The sequence below is a fragment of the Plutella xylostella genome, chromosome 20 (genome assembly GCF_932276165.1).
Source record: "Plutella xylostella chromosome 20, ilPluXylo3.1, whole genome shotgun sequence".
Taxonomy (NCBI): Eukaryota; Metazoa; Arthropoda; class Insecta; order Lepidoptera; family Plutellidae; genus Plutella; species Plutella xylostella.
In genome coordinates this window covers 4,358,746-4,376,638 of record NC_064000.1, presented here as the reverse complement: position 1 = coordinate 4,376,638, position 17,893 = coordinate 4,358,746, and the positions used below count along the sequence as shown (strand labels likewise).

At 37.7% G+C, this 17,893-nt stretch overlaps 4 protein-coding genes across 5 annotated transcripts; 3 read left to right on the top strand and 1 right to left on the bottom strand.

Annotated features, from left to right (window-relative positions):
- The first annotated feature begins 179 nt into the window (after positions 1-179).
- LOC105395849 (stromal membrane-associated protein 1) lies at positions 180-7,312 on the top strand. Of its 2 annotated transcripts, none has more exons than XM_048628331.1 (5): positions 180-394; positions 2,413-2,543; positions 2,983-3,161; positions 4,364-4,469; positions 4,730-7,312. In XM_048628331.1, exons 1-5 carry the CDS (start codon positions 277-279, stop codon positions 5,456-5,458), a joined length of 1,263 nt encoding a protein of 420 aa, XP_048484288.1. In that variant the 5' UTR covers positions 180-276; the 3' UTR covers positions 5,459-7,312. The 2 variants fall into 2 exon arrangements, with proteins under 2 accessions (XP_048484288.1, XP_048484287.1); XM_048628330.1 differs by having other exon boundaries at positions 4,349-4,469.
- Positions 7,313-9,788: 2,476 nt separating this feature from the next.
- On the top strand, positions 9,789-17,874 carry LOC105395853 (sister chromatid cohesion protein DCC1). The gene is made up of 5 exons (XM_011567829.3): positions 9,789-9,919; positions 16,002-16,192; positions 16,593-17,401; positions 17,486-17,649; positions 17,735-17,874. Exons 1-5 carry the CDS (start codon positions 9,909-9,911, stop codon positions 17,838-17,840), a joined length of 1,281 nt encoding a protein of 426 aa, XP_011566131.3. The 5' UTR covers positions 9,789-9,908; the 3' UTR covers positions 17,841-17,874.
- Positions 9,973-12,514, top strand: LOC105395852 (protein DENND6A). Its single transcript, XM_011567828.3, has one exon. It carries the CDS (start codon positions 10,211-10,213, stop codon positions 11,900-11,902), a length of 1,692 nt encoding a protein of 563 aa, XP_011566130.3. The 5' UTR covers positions 9,973-10,210; the 3' UTR covers positions 11,903-12,514.
- Positions 14,333-15,856, bottom strand: LOC105395851 (mitochondrial import inner membrane translocase subunit Tim23). Its single transcript, XM_011567827.3, has 3 exons — positions 15,527-15,856; positions 15,186-15,293; positions 14,333-14,945 (listed from the first exon to the last, which is right to left on the bottom strand). The coding sequence occupies exons 1-3, from the start codon at positions 15,744-15,746 to the stop codon at positions 14,686-14,688; spliced, it is 588 nt and encodes a 195-aa protein (XP_011566129.1). The 5' UTR covers positions 15,747-15,856; the 3' UTR covers positions 14,333-14,685.
- Positions 17,875-17,893: the final 19 nt, after the last annotated feature.

Here is a 17,893-nt window from a genome sequence, read left to right as displayed (position 1 = left end):
TGACAGCTAGTGATGTCTTCCATAGCTGCATTTACCGGTCATTGCATACAAATTATTCGATTCACTCGATTACTAAAGAAATCAGTAGTACTCAAAGTATTAGTCGCAGTGAACTAAAATAGCCCAAATCATAGACCAATTTTTTTACACCTCATCAAATCGACGAACTGTCAAATTCTCTTTCTCTATGCTTTGGTCAATGACTGTCTTCAACAAATTATTTCCACCCAGTTTTTTTACTATTTTCGTGATTGTTTTGTAAGAAAATCAACAAAAATGACATCAAAAAGTGAAAAAGATCGTGCTAAACAAATTCAAGACCGATGCCAGAATATATTGTTGCAAATGTTGAAAGATGAGGACAATAAATATTGTGTAGATTGCGATGCAAAGGGTAAGTTGGTCTTTCTTTTTTATTATTTGCATTTTTGGATTGTTATCGTTTAGTATGGAAACATGGTCACGGCCTGGCAAGGATATTTTCCAACGTTCAAGTTATTCAAATTCTGAGAAATTACACTTACAACCCCTGTGTTTGTGATGAATCATATCAAATTTTGAAATCTGCCTAAGTTGTTATCTGAAATCAATTGGCCATGCACACTATTTATGTTGTATGGAAATGCGTAAACTTTAAGAAATTTAGTTCGTAATTTATGTATTTTATTGATAAAAAATGCAGGATATCTCTGCAGTGGTATTCATCCAAATGTGTTGAAAGAATTGCAATTAGCCAGCATTTGAATATGTGTTAACATCTTTATGCATAAATCTCTGTTTAGAACTAAACATCAACATCATCAACACTGCTGGGGCACACGTCTCCTTCCAATGAAGGAAGGGTTTAAAAACAAACAAAATAATACAAAAATAATATAAAAATAAAGTTTTGTTTTCATTCCAAATGTCTTACCTTAATAAATCCATGAAGGATGAAGATGGTTTGAATAATACATGAGAGCTATTAGTCTAGTTGCATAATGTAACATAATCCAGTGCCCTCAATCAGTGATGTGCTAAGTTAGGTAATTCATTTGATGCTTTGCATAGTCATAAAAGGTTTCCCTGTAGTTTTTATTTTCAGTTTCATTTGCAGACTTTTTTTAAATAGTGAAATGATACCTATTCCTAATCTGCATAATATTAACTTGTTTTTTGTATTTTATACAGATTTTAAATTATATGTCATTTCAAATTGATACATTAAAATGAATTTTTAATTATTGTAGCATTATAAATGTAATCCTACGGTCTTATTCATAAAAAGTTACGGGAGACCTATAGGCCTGCTGTAAGCAAATGTCAAAAAAACTTTATTCATAAACAATCAATAGCGCTAAAGAACTCTCCAACTGATTCGTAAAACCTTGATATGCTAAAGTTGGCTGGACCCTACTATACACCTTCCGTAAACCTCCTATTGTACAAAAACATGGCGGCCGGTCAACAGCTGTTCTGCTTTATTGACGATTTGACATTTGTTGTGAGTTATAGTGCCACAAACTTATCTGTTCCGGTGAGAGCGAACTAAATTGGTCCATATAATCTATGTCAATTCAATATGAAATTCATTAGTAAGTAATGAGGTATGGACCAATTTAGTTCGCTCTCACCGGAACAGATAAGTTTGTGGCACTATAATATTTGCTGAAAATAAGTTGCCATGGTAACGTAAAAAATTAATTTTTTTTTTGTGGGTTATGGCTTGGCCACTGCGCCTTTAAGCCAACGTAAACTTTTTTAAGTGCCGCGCCGTGGCTAACATAGATAATAGAGATTGATAAATGAATGAAAGTTTTCGCTATTTTTGTTTATGGTTTCGTCAGACCGGCAACTTAATAGGGTAAATGTCAAAATGTTTGGTCTGTGAAATCTATTAGCATCACTATAGTTATTGAAGGTTTACGGAACGATTATGAATAGAGATTTTTATGAAACCTCAAATAGGCTTAAAGTGTTCTGTGGCTAATGAGCTCAGTAAACCTACACTAAGGTTTTTTTATGAATAAGACCGTTAAACTATTAATATGGATTGTGCACTACAAAAAAATCTTTTTTTAAAATAGTAACTCTTGCTCATCATATAATTATGATGTGACACACAAACTTTGTCCATAATACAAACAGGACAATTATTAGGGCCAGTTGAATAAGAAGGCAACCTAACAATGGGAGGGAGTGCCTAAAACGCCACAAACACACACCAAACAACTGCTTATGGTCACTAAAGACCGATTGCAAATTAAAGTGTTGACTAAAAAAAAAGTTTTCCTAAAAAATAAAATAAATGAATAAATATGGATTGTGCACAACAAAACAAACCATATATTTTTTATAGTGACTCTTGCTCCTTAGATAACACACAGACTTTGTCCATAATACAATTACTATATCCTCCCCTCCCTGCTGCAGGGCCGCGCTGGGCGTCGTGGAACCTGGGCATCTTCCTGTGCATCCGCTGCGCCGGCATCCACCGCAACCTCGGCGTGCACATCTCCAAGGTCAAGAGCGTCAACCTCGACTCCTGGACGCCCGAGCAAGTCGTGAGTTTCAAGTGTTCCAACAGTTATAAAGAAGAGCCTTTGAATTTATTCTCCTGATCAACCAAGTCTTTTCGAAATGGTGTAGATGTGATATAATATTTTGACAATGACAATATTTGTAAATTGTTTAGGAGTGCTCAAAGGGACTCCTCAGTGACCCATCACCTATTTCTTTATACCTACCCTTGTTGCACCGTCATCAGTTAGATACTGACACTAATCTGATCTGACTGGCTAATCTTTTCACCATGGTGATAAACCCCAGTATAGCTAAATAGCTATTGTGTTAGCCATCAAAACTATGACAAGAAAATTTATGATTAAAATATATTATCTGTCATTCTAATCAATTCTAATCTGTGATAATAATTTATTCTCTCCCTTTCTAACTCCTCCCCACCCATAGGTGACACTATATTCTCTCTCTCTCTCTCCCCAGGTATCCCTCCAACAGATGGGCAACTCCCGCGCGCGAGCAGTCTACGAGGCCAACCTGCCCGACTCGTTCCGACGCCCGCAGAACGACTCCTCTCTAGAGGCCTTCATCAGAGCCAAGTACGAGCAGAAGAAGTACATAGCCAAGGAGTGGGTGCCGCCGCAGCTGCCGAAGGTCAACTGGTGAGTTGGATGGTTCTGTTGTTGTTTGTTGGATGGGTGTTTTCTTCTTAGTCAGGAATGATCATCATCATCATCAGCCAATAATCATCCACTGCTGGACATAGACCTCCACCAAGGAGCGCCACAACACTCGGTCCTCGACCTTCCTCATCCAACCACTACCGGCTACCCGCCTAAGGTCGTCAGTCCAGCGGGCAGGAGGGCGTCCCACGCTGCGTTTGCCTGGGTGGTCTGCACTCGAGAACCCAGTCAGCAAAGTCACTAAATAATACATGTAAGGGCTAATGTAGCGTGAATAAATGGGAGTCCCGCTGGTTGGCCCTAGGTCAGAAAGACCGAGGACAGAGTGTGTGGCGCAACTCTGTGCAGATAGTATTGACCATATAGGACAGGCCTACAGAGTGACTCTTTCATAGATGCACATCCGAACGTAGGTCACAGAGCCCTACATTCTGAACATTTTTTGTTTTTTATTTATTTATTTTATAAATTTAACATAAAAACTAACAATGAAAAATTCTGTAACCTACTTTCGGATATGCGCCTCCGAAAGACTCACCCTGTATAATCTGTATATAGCATTTTGATTTACGATTGATTAATAATAATTTTAACATTCAATTAGATATTAGAAACATTTAACATGAAAAGGTATTTTAAAACAAATGAGTCTATTCCAGACGTCTCGTCGTATCGTCTGCTATTCATAGCTACAATTATTCCGTCTGACCTTTGATCCACAGCTGTACATGCTCTCAATAAACATTTGTAGGTTCTCATTGACTTCTGTTATATTGGCTATTATGTAAGAAAGTTTATTGCGAGGGTATTCTAGATGGTTTCACTGAGAATAGAAAAGACTTGGTACATACGTTTTTCATTCAATCAATTGTTTATCTATTTATTGTCTACAGGAATCACAATAAAAATTTAATCGTTTCATCACTATAATATTAATTATTATGGTCGCCTATATACGCTTTGCAGCCTAAAAAGTCGCTGTACCTACATAAGTCCCTAAAAAACCCTATTACCTCTATCACCAAAAAAGATTTCTGCCCATGTGCTAAAAATTGAGTGAATTTTAAGCACCTTTTAGCAATAAACAACACAAGTCGACTACCACCCCACCACCCCGCACACCCCGCCCACTGCCACCACACAGCGACATATTGATTGACTCGCAGTTACTACTACTTCAGGGACAAGGAGATCGACGAGGAGCTGGAGAAGCAGAAGCGCAAGAAGAAGTCCAGTTCCGCCAGCGCGCTGGGCCCGCTGCCCGCGCCCGCCGACAAGAAATATAACGTGAGTATGCGCTATTTTATGACAAGTTGCAACGCATCAAAAAAAAACAGACAGTTATCATCAAGAATTTCCACTCGAAAACTGTGAGAACAGTCATAGATTTTTATGATGCATCACAATTCACACCGCAGTGATGTGTTCGGTCCGATTCACACTAGTATACTGCGATAGATACTTAAAATTGTGTAAAATCATAGAATCGAACAAGTCGGTATATTTTGACAAGTAAAAAATCCGATATAAATATATTTTGTTTTCAGAAATCGGACGTGATACCGAGCATACCGAAGCCCAAATCCTCAGTGAGTCCGAAGCTCGGCAGAAACACCCCAACCGCCCACAGCGAGGCCAAGACCTCCAATGGATCAGCTGATCTACTGGGCCTCGACACGGCGGTCAAGACGGAGACCAAGCCCACCACCAGCGCAAACGACGACATATTCTCCAGCTTCTTCTCCGCACCGCAGGAGAAGCCAGCCGAGCCCAAGCAAGAAGCCAAACCAGACCTGAAGGCCGAAGAGCAAAACTTCTTCAACCAAGCCGCTCCCACCGAGAAAGAAAAGTCCAAGCTAACTAAAGACAGCATATTAGCGCTGTACAGTCAAGCACCACCGGCCAATTTAGCGAACCAATTCAACTCACAGCCATCTGCGAACCAATTCAACTCACAGCCGTCTGCGTTCCAGTACGGGTCATACCAGACTCCGTACAACAGCGTTCAGCCACAGAACGGGATGCAGCAGCAGCAGTTTAATCAGTTCCAAGGCATGGGTCAGTTCCAGCAGCAACCGTTTGTGAGCCAGATGCCCTCACAGCAGATGGGAGCGTTTCCACAGAGCAATCCTCAACCATCTCTGTTCAACTCTGCCCAGCCTCAGACGCAGCAGGGGTTAAACCAGCAGTTTAGTGCAATGAGCTTAGCGCAAGCATTCCCGAATCAGTTTACGCAACAGAACACAGGTGTCGCTAGCAACGTGACGTGGCAGTAGAAAGAGTAGATTTTCAATTTGGTTGCGTCATAGTTTTGTTTTTAAGAACGCCAATGAGGCAACGCTTTAGTATTTGTCGGGCTGGTCCGATGCAAAATTATTCGGCGTCGGTATGAATCGAATTAAAAGAGCCCGTATATTTAAAGGCCGTCGTGTCGATTATTTTTAATAGGTTTTTTTTACATATCTATCTTCAGTTTACCCATCTTTTTGCGACAGGGTTCAGGCATAATTAACTGCGTATGCTGATATCAAACTAAAACTGTTTTTTTTGTGTTTAAAATCAAATAACTGTCTATGTGTCTTTTGCAACAAAGTATACATAACTGGCTGACAATATGTAAAAAGAATAGATTTTTTAACTTAAAATAGTACAATGCAACATATTATATAATGTTAGTCACTGAATATAAGCGCTATTCTAATTCTAACATTATTAAGGTTCATGATTTTGCGACCAATAGAAGCAGTTTCACATGTCCGTTTGAGATTAGTTCTTAGCACTGCCATATTAGGCCCAAAATCAACCCCTAATGCGTCAAGAATCTTAAGATCTCAAATGTATAAGATAATAATAGTTCCACGCTTGAATTGTATATATTTTATTTTATAATTTGATATATTTTTCATATTTTCCCCACAGATGTTTTAACTTTAATTGCACACTGCTACTTTGAATATATTTGCACTATGCTTGTAATTTTGTGACGTCTTGATTTGTGATAATCGCTTTGTCTGCATATTATGTAATGAATATAATTTATCTATGTATGTACAGGAGGATGTTCGTTTTAGTCGGGAACCTTAGATAAAAACAAATTAATGCAAATGCACTCCTCACAACAAAAAAAAAGTTAGTTTACTTTTTTTAAATGGGCTCACAGATAACTTTTCATTTGCCGAGTTTGTGATTGGCATGATTATTAGAATGTGTTTTAAATTGTAAAAAAAAAAAGTAACTATCAAGTAAAAATAAAAATATATTTGCATTTTTTACTATTTAAAACATATTTTAGTGTCAACAGTGTAACATTATTATTTCTATTAAGGTTTCCTGTTATTTTAATTGGTGCAAAAAATTAAAACTATACAAGGTGTTGCAAAAAGGGAAAAAATAATATTCATTTTCCATAGAAACTTAGTTGGTCACGTGACTTTTTACTATGGAGAATGAATATTTTTTTTCGCGAATTTTGAAATTCTGATTTCAGTTTCGGGCTTAGATATGCCATGCTGCACATGCTGGTTTCGGCTTAGTATACCCTTTTTGCAACACCCTGTATAAGTAAACAAGAGAACTGCAATGAGTATTTTAGTTTAAAAAAAAAGATTCTAAAATATATTTTGAAAAAAAAAACGTTATTTTTACTAAATGAAATGTAAACTTATAATTTTATTTAATCTTAGACTAAATTAACTTGGCATTTGAACTTAAAATTTGATTTATTAAGTACCTACTATTTTTTATCATATAAACAGTGTTTTTCTTTTTTCTATCCCTGAAAAATGTTTAGTCAATTTAATCTTGGAATAGTATTCATAGGATGTTAAAATAAAATGTGCGTATTTCCATCTAAGACATATACAAAAAAAAAGTTTATAATGTTTGACTGATTAATTTTTTGTAAGGCATCGTACACACCAAATAGAACGCCACCATACAAGTTACATATGTGGTAAAGTAAGCTAAAAGAGGGTAAAAGTCGTAGATCAAAAGTTGTCCAGAATGACCCCTGAGTTACCCCTACTACTATACTTACCACTTTTGTAACATCTACAAGTATTTTATAGTTTCTATCAGGTCAGGACCATGTCCAGTCGGGTTAAGGTCACTGCACATATACCCGTAAATAAGAAAAAACCGGCCAAGTGCGAGTCGGGCTCGCGCACAAAGGGTTCCGTAGCAGCAAATAGTTAAATCAACCTATCTCAAAAACTATAAGAGATACTTTGATCAAACCAAAAATCGTTGAAAGAGTTAATTAGCATGCATCACCTCTATTTTTTTTAGAATTTTATACCCAGTAGTTATAAAAATAGAGGGGGGGGGACATACTTTTTACGACTTTGAGAGCTGATATCTCAAAAACCGTTCACTAAGAAAAATGTTTTTTAGAAAACTTTATATCATTTTAAAAGACCTTTCCATTGATACCCCACACGGGTATGTACATCGAAAAAAAAAATTTCATCCCTCAGTTACATGTATGGGGGGCCCCACCCCCAATTCTTTTTTTTACTATTTAGTGTCATATTTTTGTAGCGGTTCATACAACACATATTCCCATCAAATTTCATCACTGTAGTACTTATAGTTTCCGAGTAAATCGGCTGTGACAGACGGACAGACGGACAGACGGACATGACGAAACTATAAGGGTTCCGTTTTTGCCATTTTGGCTACGGAACCCTAAAAAAGAGGCGATCGACGATCCCTTTACGTTACGGTTATATGTGCGGTGACCTTTAGGTGCATTAGCATGCATACAGTCAGCATTATAAGTTGTTACAAATATACAATTATCCTTGTCCCACTGCAATATCGTATACCAACAAATTAGAAGAAATTTATTACTACAAATATTACACCTAGTAAATACAGGGTGATTCTTTCATACGTGCATATCCGGAAGTATGTTACAGAGCTGTTAATTCTGAACAACTTTTGATATTAATGACCTTGGGATATTCTCGAAAAAAAATATCTACTGCCCATACACAGTGTCACGTAAACAATCGATTTTTGTATGGGGAAGCATCTTTTTTTTTCGTTATATCCCAAGGTCATCAAAAGTTGTTCAGAATGAAGAGCTCTGTAACATACTTCCGGATATGCACCTACGAAAGAATCACCCTGTATAAGTCGTACTGCGGTGTGGTCATTACAAGGTACATTGTATTGTGCTGAATGACACCTGTCAAAATAACACCAATAGCTCGTGAGAATCAATTTATTTCCTGGTCAGCCTCAGCGCAGCTGAGATCCGAAATTATATTTTTTCGTAATCTAGAGTGACCCCTCAGCATCCATGTCCTACGACACTCCAAATAAAAGTTTATAGGCGAAGTTAATGTTGAAATTGTTTATACAGGGTGTTGCAAAAGAGGCCGAAACCGGTGATTTGGTGGGTCATTCTGAACAACTTTTGTTCTACTACTACTTTTGAAAATTACAAAATAGTGACAATTATTTTTCGGCATACCATACTAGTTTTGCTGCACCCTGTATAACTAAACCTCCTAGTTAGCTTAGTTAATTATTTTGATTATCTAATAAGATTTCATAATTATTATAAATTTTGGTGTATCTTAGCTGTGAAATGTGATCGAATAAGTGATTAAACAGTGTAATATAATTAAATGCAGTAACGTTAAGTATTTGGGTACTCGTTGATGTCATATTGGCTATCAAACGCTGGCCCATGCAAGGATATGTATTTCGTTTACACAAATAAATCTTATGCCAATACATTTTGGATTTTATTTAATAGTTACGCGATTTTTTTGGTTTTGGTCGTGGGGGCAGGAAGAGCTAAATTACATGACTTATAGGTTCCTCTGGTTTATCTGGTTATAATGTTTGACCCTGACAGCGAAAAAGCCTACGCACACTCACACACTCACGCCTTGTACTAATGTACTCCCTTGCGGGGTAGGCAGAGGTACATTGCTGCACCCACTTTTGCCAGAGTGTTATGTTAGTCCCAATGTAATAAGGGGCGGGCCTATTGCCATTTTACGGGGACATCCAAGACCCGTGAACAAATATCTGTGTTTAAACAAATATCTGCCCCAGCCGGGAATCGAACCCGGGACCATCGGTTCAGTAGTCAGGGTCACTAACCACTACGCCATTCGGTCGTCAAATAAAAAGTGATGAAAAAGCCTACGATTAAATATAATATAAGGGCTCTTTTTCCTATAGGGCTAACATTCATTTCCTCATAAAGTTATAAATTTATTATAAAGTTATTAATTTATTATCCCAAGAAACAGTTGTAATTTTTTGTAGTTCATTATTATGATTTAGTAACAATCTAGCTTCGATTTGGGGTTGATCACTTATAAATTTTACCCTTTTTTGATTGCTGAACACTCAGAATAATGATAAACGATGCTTTCATTTGCGTTCCGTTAAGATAATTTTACTACATTTTACATAAATATTTTAATGATTGATTTCAATCGATCAATCTTAGAATTTAAATTTACTACGTATTTATCGTTATTGTAGAATAAAAATACAAAAATAACTATTTTTAATTTACATAACTTTCTTGAACTTGAAGAGTGATCATAGAGTGTTTCGTGATTGGCGATCGCGATGTATCGGAACGCAATCCCGTAAATGTTTTTTTTTAAGTTTACGAATGTCTTTTTCGCTTTGTTTTTAAGTTTAATTCTTATTCATTGTTAACTGAACACGTTATTTTCTATTAAACTCGACAAAATGGATTGCGGGTGAGTAAAATTGTATAAATTTTGAGTTAACTCGTGTGAGTATAGCGCAAGAATACATTTCTTTTGCCTTGAACCTAAACTTCAGTTTTGGCGCGCGCACGCCATATTTGCAAAACAGCTGTTTACTGTCTGTCTTCCGTTCCGCTGTCGCGATTTGTTTTTATTCAATAAAATGTGTGTAGAGGTGTGTTAATCAAATAAAAACGGTTCACTAACTGTGATACCTCAACAAACAGTGTTAAACGACAAAGATTTTCGCTAAAAATGTGCTGACAACAGTGAAACAAAACAATGGCTTGCGGAAGGCACGATTTCGACGACGACGACATTCCCACGGAAGAGATCGAGTTTCAGAAGAAATGGAGCAGGTTCGCGGACTGGCTGCACTGCATCTGCGTGGTGACGTTCGACCTGGAGCTGGGGCAGGCCATGGAGGGCGTTTACCCGCCGGGGGTCTCCCTCACCGACCAGGAGAAGAGCAACATCTGCTACCTGGCCTTCCCGGACTCCAACTCGGGCTGCATGGGCGACACGCAGTTCCACGTGCGACTGCGCTCGCGCGCGCGCCTCTCGCGCCGCCAGCTCGACTACAACGACGACGGCGTGGCCAGCCTGCGCGCCGACAACACCCACTACTGGGGCTTCGTCTACTTCCGCCAGGTCAAGGACCCCTCCCTCCCCCGCGGCTACTTCCAGAAGAGCATCATCCTGCTCACGCGGCTGCCCTTCATCAACCTGTTCTACAAGGTGGTGCAACTCATAGCCCCTAAACACTTTGAGGACGGGGAGAGCAGCTTAGAAGCTGCATGTCATGACATAAACCGCTGGCCGCCACTTGAGCCAGGGCAGAATGTGCTGCTGCCCGTGCTGGGAACTGTGTTCCAGTCTTACATTCCAAACCAACAGACTGGCAAAATTACACGGTCTGATATTGCTAAGCCAGCTCACTCGTCTGGTGTTCCTCATGTGTTGGCTTCCATACAGGATGTTAATGTGTTTGATGCACTTTCAAGTGTGATCTCCCATTTGCATTTGCTCTGGGAGTTAGTTATAACAGCAGAACCCATTGTAGTGATGGCCAGTTCACCCACAGAATGCTCAGCCATGGTGCAAGCGTTGACCAACCTCATACAACCACTTTGTTATGCGGCAGAGTACAGACCTTATTTCACAATACATGACAGTGAGTTCAAAGAATTCACCAGGAAGCAATTCAACCCACCTTGTGTAATACTGGGCGTAACAAACCCATTCTTTACAAAAACATTGCAACACTGGCCTCATACAATCAAACTTGGTGATTCTGCATCTATTAAGACTAAACTGCGGAAGGTCGGCAATATGAAGCTTTTAGACACAGCGCCTGGTGTTTACACACAGTACAAAACATTCCTTGAGAAAGACAAAGCTATTATAAAGAAGCTGCATAATGGTATAAGAACTGACAGACCCTCGGAAGTGCAAACAGCCATGGTCCGGAGGCACCTGCTGGAGCTAACGCAGAGCTTCATGATCCCCCTAGAGAGGTACATGGCCTCGCTCATGCCTCTGCAGAAGAACATATCCCCATACAGAGCCCCTCCCGTGCCAAACCCATTCAACCCTGAGGACTTCTTTGCCACACTTCAACAGACTGGGCCCCAACTCACTTCAGGAGTAAAAGGAGATTGGATTGGTCTGTACAAAAACTTCTTCAGAACTCCGAACTTCAGTGCGTGGTTCCACGAGCGGTACAGCAACCTAACAGGGAAGCTCAGTGCCCTGCAGCTAGAAGCCCTGGCCGAAAGTGACTTGAAGAAGTGGTCCATTGGGAAAAAAGAAGTGGAGATAGTAGACATGGTTCTAAAGTTGAAGGAGGTTTTAAAGAACAGGCCCCCGGTTACGGACAATACGAGGACGCTGCTAGCGCGGAGGTTGGAGGACTTAAACAGTGTGTTGCCAGAGGACATGAAGAATATCCTGAATGCTGCGTCATCATCGTGACAAACAGGCGACTCCTCCCACGTGAGGGGTTGCGGCTCGGGCTGCAATATCCAGGCGCTATGTGATTACATGCCAGTAGTGTATGCGTAATGTACTGTGTAGATTACCAATGGTGCAATTATTTTGTTACAAATCTACGTAAAATACTTACTAAGGTTTAGTTTCTCACTATGTTTAATGTTTAGTTTATAATGTGATGATGATAGCAGATTATGTAAGGCTAAAGTAAACTAGACTTGGCCTGCCTTATCTTAGCCTGCAAGACACCTACTACGAAATATTAGTATACCTAGATAGGTAGTTTTTTTTTCTAATAATAATATCTAGGTAAGCCAATTATCAAATAAAAAATATTGTACATATTTTGACCTGTAGTAGATTGTAGTCAAGCAAGATAACAGAAGACTTCTATTAAATGAATTTAAATGATAGTATTTGTTGGCGACATTTTAGTACCTACACCTCTAAAACTTAACCCAAAGTTAACTTAAAGGCCTCATAAACTTAAAATAACTGAAAAAAATAAGATGTGAGATCTAGGATCAGGCTGATACTAATTATTCTGTAGGTCAGATGAAATTACAAGTAAAATAATCTTCAAAAATTACAATCCTCTACCTCTTTGATTTTCACCCGTTCACATCCAGATTGATAGGGTGTTGTTCCTTGGCGCAGCGTAGGTCGGGGGCGGCAGCATTAACGGTATTGACTGGCTCGGACCTAGGCGCTTGACGAAGTGGGGCTGATGATACAAGCTGTCGTCGGCTAGTGTGCATCTACCCGCAGTTTCTAAGGATAGGGTAGGTAGGAGGGAGTGTCATCCAACCTCCTACAGGTAGACACTACAGACCTGACCATAATATTATGACCTTTTGGACCCAACAAATATTATCATGATGATAAATAAAATTCCAGTACACATTGACTGATGATAGTGGGCATCACCTGAAATTAGAGCAGAAACGCATGATATTGATGATGACGATGATGAATGATAATCTTTCAGGACTCAATTAGTACCAATTTTTATACACATACATTTTATGATACGGAAATAATTTTATAAGTTATAAAATATTGTCCACAACACAGATATTCCACACTCTTCTAAATTTCCATGCAATCGGTATGATAGAGAGAGTTGTTTCATCAGCTAGAGTGTGACCTTCAGAGCCATGCACACAAGGCACGATATTACATAGTTAGCTTTGTTAATATAAAATCATACCATAATTCATTATGATTAAAATGACCTAAGGGCATATGCAGATAGAAAGCTGGTTACCAGGTCCCATTGTTCTTTCTATGGCTTATTTTCCCGTGCTTATCAGTGCTGGTTGGTCAAATGTATGAAACCTGCTTTCTCCCTGTATACGCTCTTTGTAAATTAACTGATATTACTATAGCTAGGTATTTATAAATATGGCTATGGCTATACCATTAGGTAGGTATAAATATATTATACTTAATAGAAATAAATTAATGTGTAATACTTATCTGATATTATCTTTGTTGATTTTTTACAATGTTTAGAATCTCCTTATAATTAACACATTAACATTACCTACTTAGGTACATAAAATCCATCTATGTGTAATGTAGTAACTGCTGATCTGACTGATCAGTGACTCCATCACACATGCCCAGTTTCTTACTTGACTATCTACCTAAGTGTGAACTTGAATCCTACTCAACTAGAATTCAACCGATCACAGTACTGCATACTAGTGCATCACTGACAGATAGAATAATATATACTTATACATAAACTTGTACTTTCCTACTTACTTGTAATAATTGTGTGTAAAATTATAATGAGTTATGACTTATGTAATAGATAATATATAAAGTAATTAATGCTAGCTAGGTAATATTTTCACTGTGAGGCTGTCTCATTTTCACATGGCTATGTGTGCATAATACTTAAACTTATTTCAAAGCTAACTTGCTTGTAGAAGTTGTCTGTTAGGCTATCTACAGACTGTTTTATATAAACAAACCCATGTATTTGAGGTCTACCCTTTTGTGCCAAATTATGTTGCAGCTGTTTTATTGCAAGCTAAGGAACGTTTGATGTATCTATACTATATTCCATTTATGTAGTTAAATATTGTAAATACAAATCATCACAACTTGTGACTTGGGTTCTCATTTCAAAATAAATTTAATTAATGTCTATTTAACTTTCAATGTGTACTTATAGTATAAAATACTTGTACCAACCTCAATTTCTGAAAGGATTCGGATTTTCAGTTTTAATAAATTCTACCTAGGTACTTAATTCCTTGAAAAAAATTCTTAGGTAAAATTGTAAAGGAATCAATTAAATATTTTTATATGATATGCCTTTCAGTCAATGGGGGTGAGTTAATTAGTAGAATACAATGAATAAACTGTAGTATCTATGTCAAGACGTAAATAAAGATAAAATATTTTCTAAAATATGTTTTATTTAAAATTTAACAAGCTTAAGTATTTATAATTATTATAAATTGTGCTACTCCTGCAATTGATAGGCGATTCAAACAATGTGCAGGCTTACCGTGTAAGGCATAGCTGTGCCTGTGGACTATTAGTAGTACCGAAACATGGAATAACTAAGCCCCAATACATGTAACAGATCCTTTGGCGTTGATTAACATAAACTAAAAATAACAGTCTATTATTATGTACATAAGTCCTAAATATGGCTAATTATTAAATTAAATCTATGTTCTTCACATAACCCTACAATAAGAGCTATGTAAAGAAAATAGTTCTGAATCTCTTTTGGGATAGAGTGATCACAATCGGTTGTATTGGGCTTTGCTCCATATGTTGTCATTGTCAGTGACGAGGGTGTAGACTCCGGCGAGGGTTAGTCCAACAGCCGCTCCGAGGCCCATGGACTTGAGGCCAGCAGTGCTCTTGTAGATGAGGCCGGTGGTGGCGGCGGCCAGGAACGTGTTGGTGGTGTCCTCCTTGTCCCGCACCCAGGTCACTCCCAGAGCAATGCATGAGTAGAATGAGGCAATGATCCCAAGAGTGCAGCCAGTTGAAGTTCCTGAAATAAAGATAAAAAGTAAACAATCATTAGCGAATTTTATAAAAATTTACTGTGCTAGTCACGCACAGTACAAGTGCCATACAAAACAAGAATAGAATAGAATTTTATAAATGGATAAGAAGGCTTTGTGGATTAGTTATGAATAAGGACATGACATACTGGTAACTTACTTCATAAACCTGTATTTCATTTAGTGAACCTGACATTTTCATTGATGTTAGCAGGGAGAATACTAACCATGTTTCATGATGTAGTTGACAATTTGTGTTCTCCGAATTTTGCCACTCTGTCCTGCCAGGGTAGTGGCTCGCAGACCTTTGTAGAATCCTGTCACTCCACCAAGACCTGGAAAAGCGTTAATAATATATTATTATCAAGTTGTAGAAAATTTGTCATATCATTAAACTAAATAATACATGATTGTTTATGGATAACCCCTATAATCATTTCAAAAAACTAAATATTACTGCAAATTGTGTAATTACATATTGTTTCTGGGCAAATACTCAAGGACATTACATAAAAAAATATCAAAGATATTTAGAGGTTATGTCTATCATGGTGCTTCAAATTCTTACCTGAACCTGTCATGAACGACATCCCAATGATGGGTAGTGCGACGTTGGACCTCCTGGCAGTTGTGGCCATATGACTATCGTCAGGGTACAGGAATTCTGGCTGCATTTTTGGAATATAGTTTGGATCAAAGTTCAGGTACGGAGAGAGTCCTGCGCCCGAGCCCTGGCTCTGCTTCTCCTCATGTTTGCCTAACGGAAGAATATCACCAAACAGAGACATCTTTAATTCAATAAAACTATGATTAATCAACGTAAACTTGTAATTCGGAAATATTAGTGAAGGACGAGACGAGACGAAAAGGAATTTAGAATTGTCAACTGTCAACGTCAAAATTTTGACAGATACTGCTAGTGTTGCCTGCAAATCAAAAATATTACCCAAAAGATTTTACATAATGTCTAAGGTATGGAAAAGAACCCGTTTCATTTTCTTTGCATTGATTTAATATAATCAAAATTATTATTTTCATTTCAGGGAGCTAAGAACATCAGAGGAAGTTAGAAAAATAATAAAAACAGCAAAATTGCATGAATCAGAACTTACTGATATTACCCAAGTTTTAAGATTCCCAGATGCGAGCCTTCATAATGACAATTTGAGGCTAATGCAACTTGATGATTATTTACTGAAAGAAATAGAAGCCGGCAAAGAACTTGTTTTTAAAGGTATTTAATACCAACTTAACTATGACACTGTACTTGAGCCATGACAAACTCCATGTCGAATCTTATCAGACATTTCTACTGCACGGCACTCACTAAAAACATAGGCGAACATAAGTGCGCTTGTAAAATCGACAGTCTTTATTTATCGCACCTACAGTTTCTTTTGTGTGTAATGGCTCAAGTACAACAGTTAATCTCCCATGAAATATAAACCTAGTGATCCTTAAATTTGATTTCATAACCCCTTTGTTTCTCCCTTAGTTATTTGTATAGAACAAGTTCATACTTCATACAGATTTGATTTATGTCCCAGTAACAGGAATGAACCCTTCAACAAAAACCTTAATATAAATGACTACCGATTTTTATTGAGATATTTACTATAATTTTGTTGTTACAGGCGAGCGGGAAGAAAATGTAGTTTTATGTACAGAAACTAAAACATACGATGTTAAGGAGGCAGAAACGTCGAATAGCCTTTTACTAGTACCGGAACTAATGTTTGCTACGGATACAGGTCACGACGAAACTATGAAAAACAATTCTATGGATGGTGATTCCGATACTTCCTTCGACAAATCAAACACCAGCCTCAACAAATCGACTGATTCAGATGACGGCAAACCTCCGAGGAATATTCAACATAAAGACATTGTTAATACATTTTTCACATACTATGAACTAAAGCAATGTAAGCCTCGGCTTAATAAATTAAGGAAGATTTTAGAAGCCACTAGATACCGTGGACCTGAGTTGGAGTACGCGGTTGATAAAAGCAAACTATTGGATTACAACAAGCTATTTCATCAAATACAAGCTTCACGGGCTGAGTTAACCCAGGAACTCGAAAAAATACAAGCTATAGAAATTGATGGGTACTATAGGTTGCTAGAGTTTGATTACGAATTTCGTGTCTTGTCTTACATGTTGGACCTCATTGAAGAAAACTCATGGCCATTAGATCGCATTTCTAAAGAAATAACAATTGACAGTTTAAAAGAATTAGTGCCTTCTTCAATATTAGAGGCAATGTTTAGACACTATACAGATCCAACTGTAGAAGAAGGTGGCGATCTGTATTTTCAGTATAAGCAAGATAAAGTTTGCCGATTTTTAGCAGGAGTTTTGTTGAAAAGTGCTGGTAAATTCAATTTAGCTGAGTTTCTGCAAGCTTGGAAAGATTCAGTGCCGGAAGGGATGGTAGCAGATGTAAGACGCTTATTCTATTTAACAGATAATTTATTTACTGTCGATAAAGCAGATTTTGTCTAATAACATTGTTTTCTTTTATAGGAGTCTCTACTTTTGGGTATTGCACTTATCGATAAGTCTACGACGCCTCAAGTAATATGGGGATTTGCTGAGAGTGAGTTACCAGAAGACATCAATGAAAGATTCAAGATACTATTTCAAACTAAGCCAAAGTGGACTGTGGCTGATATATCACCATACATTGAGTAATTATTTGATTTAATTTCTTGTATTCGATGATGATTACCCTATGATAAACATTTAATAAACTAACCATTGAAATGTTTTCAGGTGTTATGCAACAGAAAAGATAAATGTCAATGCATTATTAACCAAATACGCGCGAGCGTCAACACAGGATGGGGTTAGAGTCTTCTCAGCGAAACATATGAAATGATCAAGTGATCTAACGATGTAAGGTAATCTAACGCATATTAAAAGATTTTTATA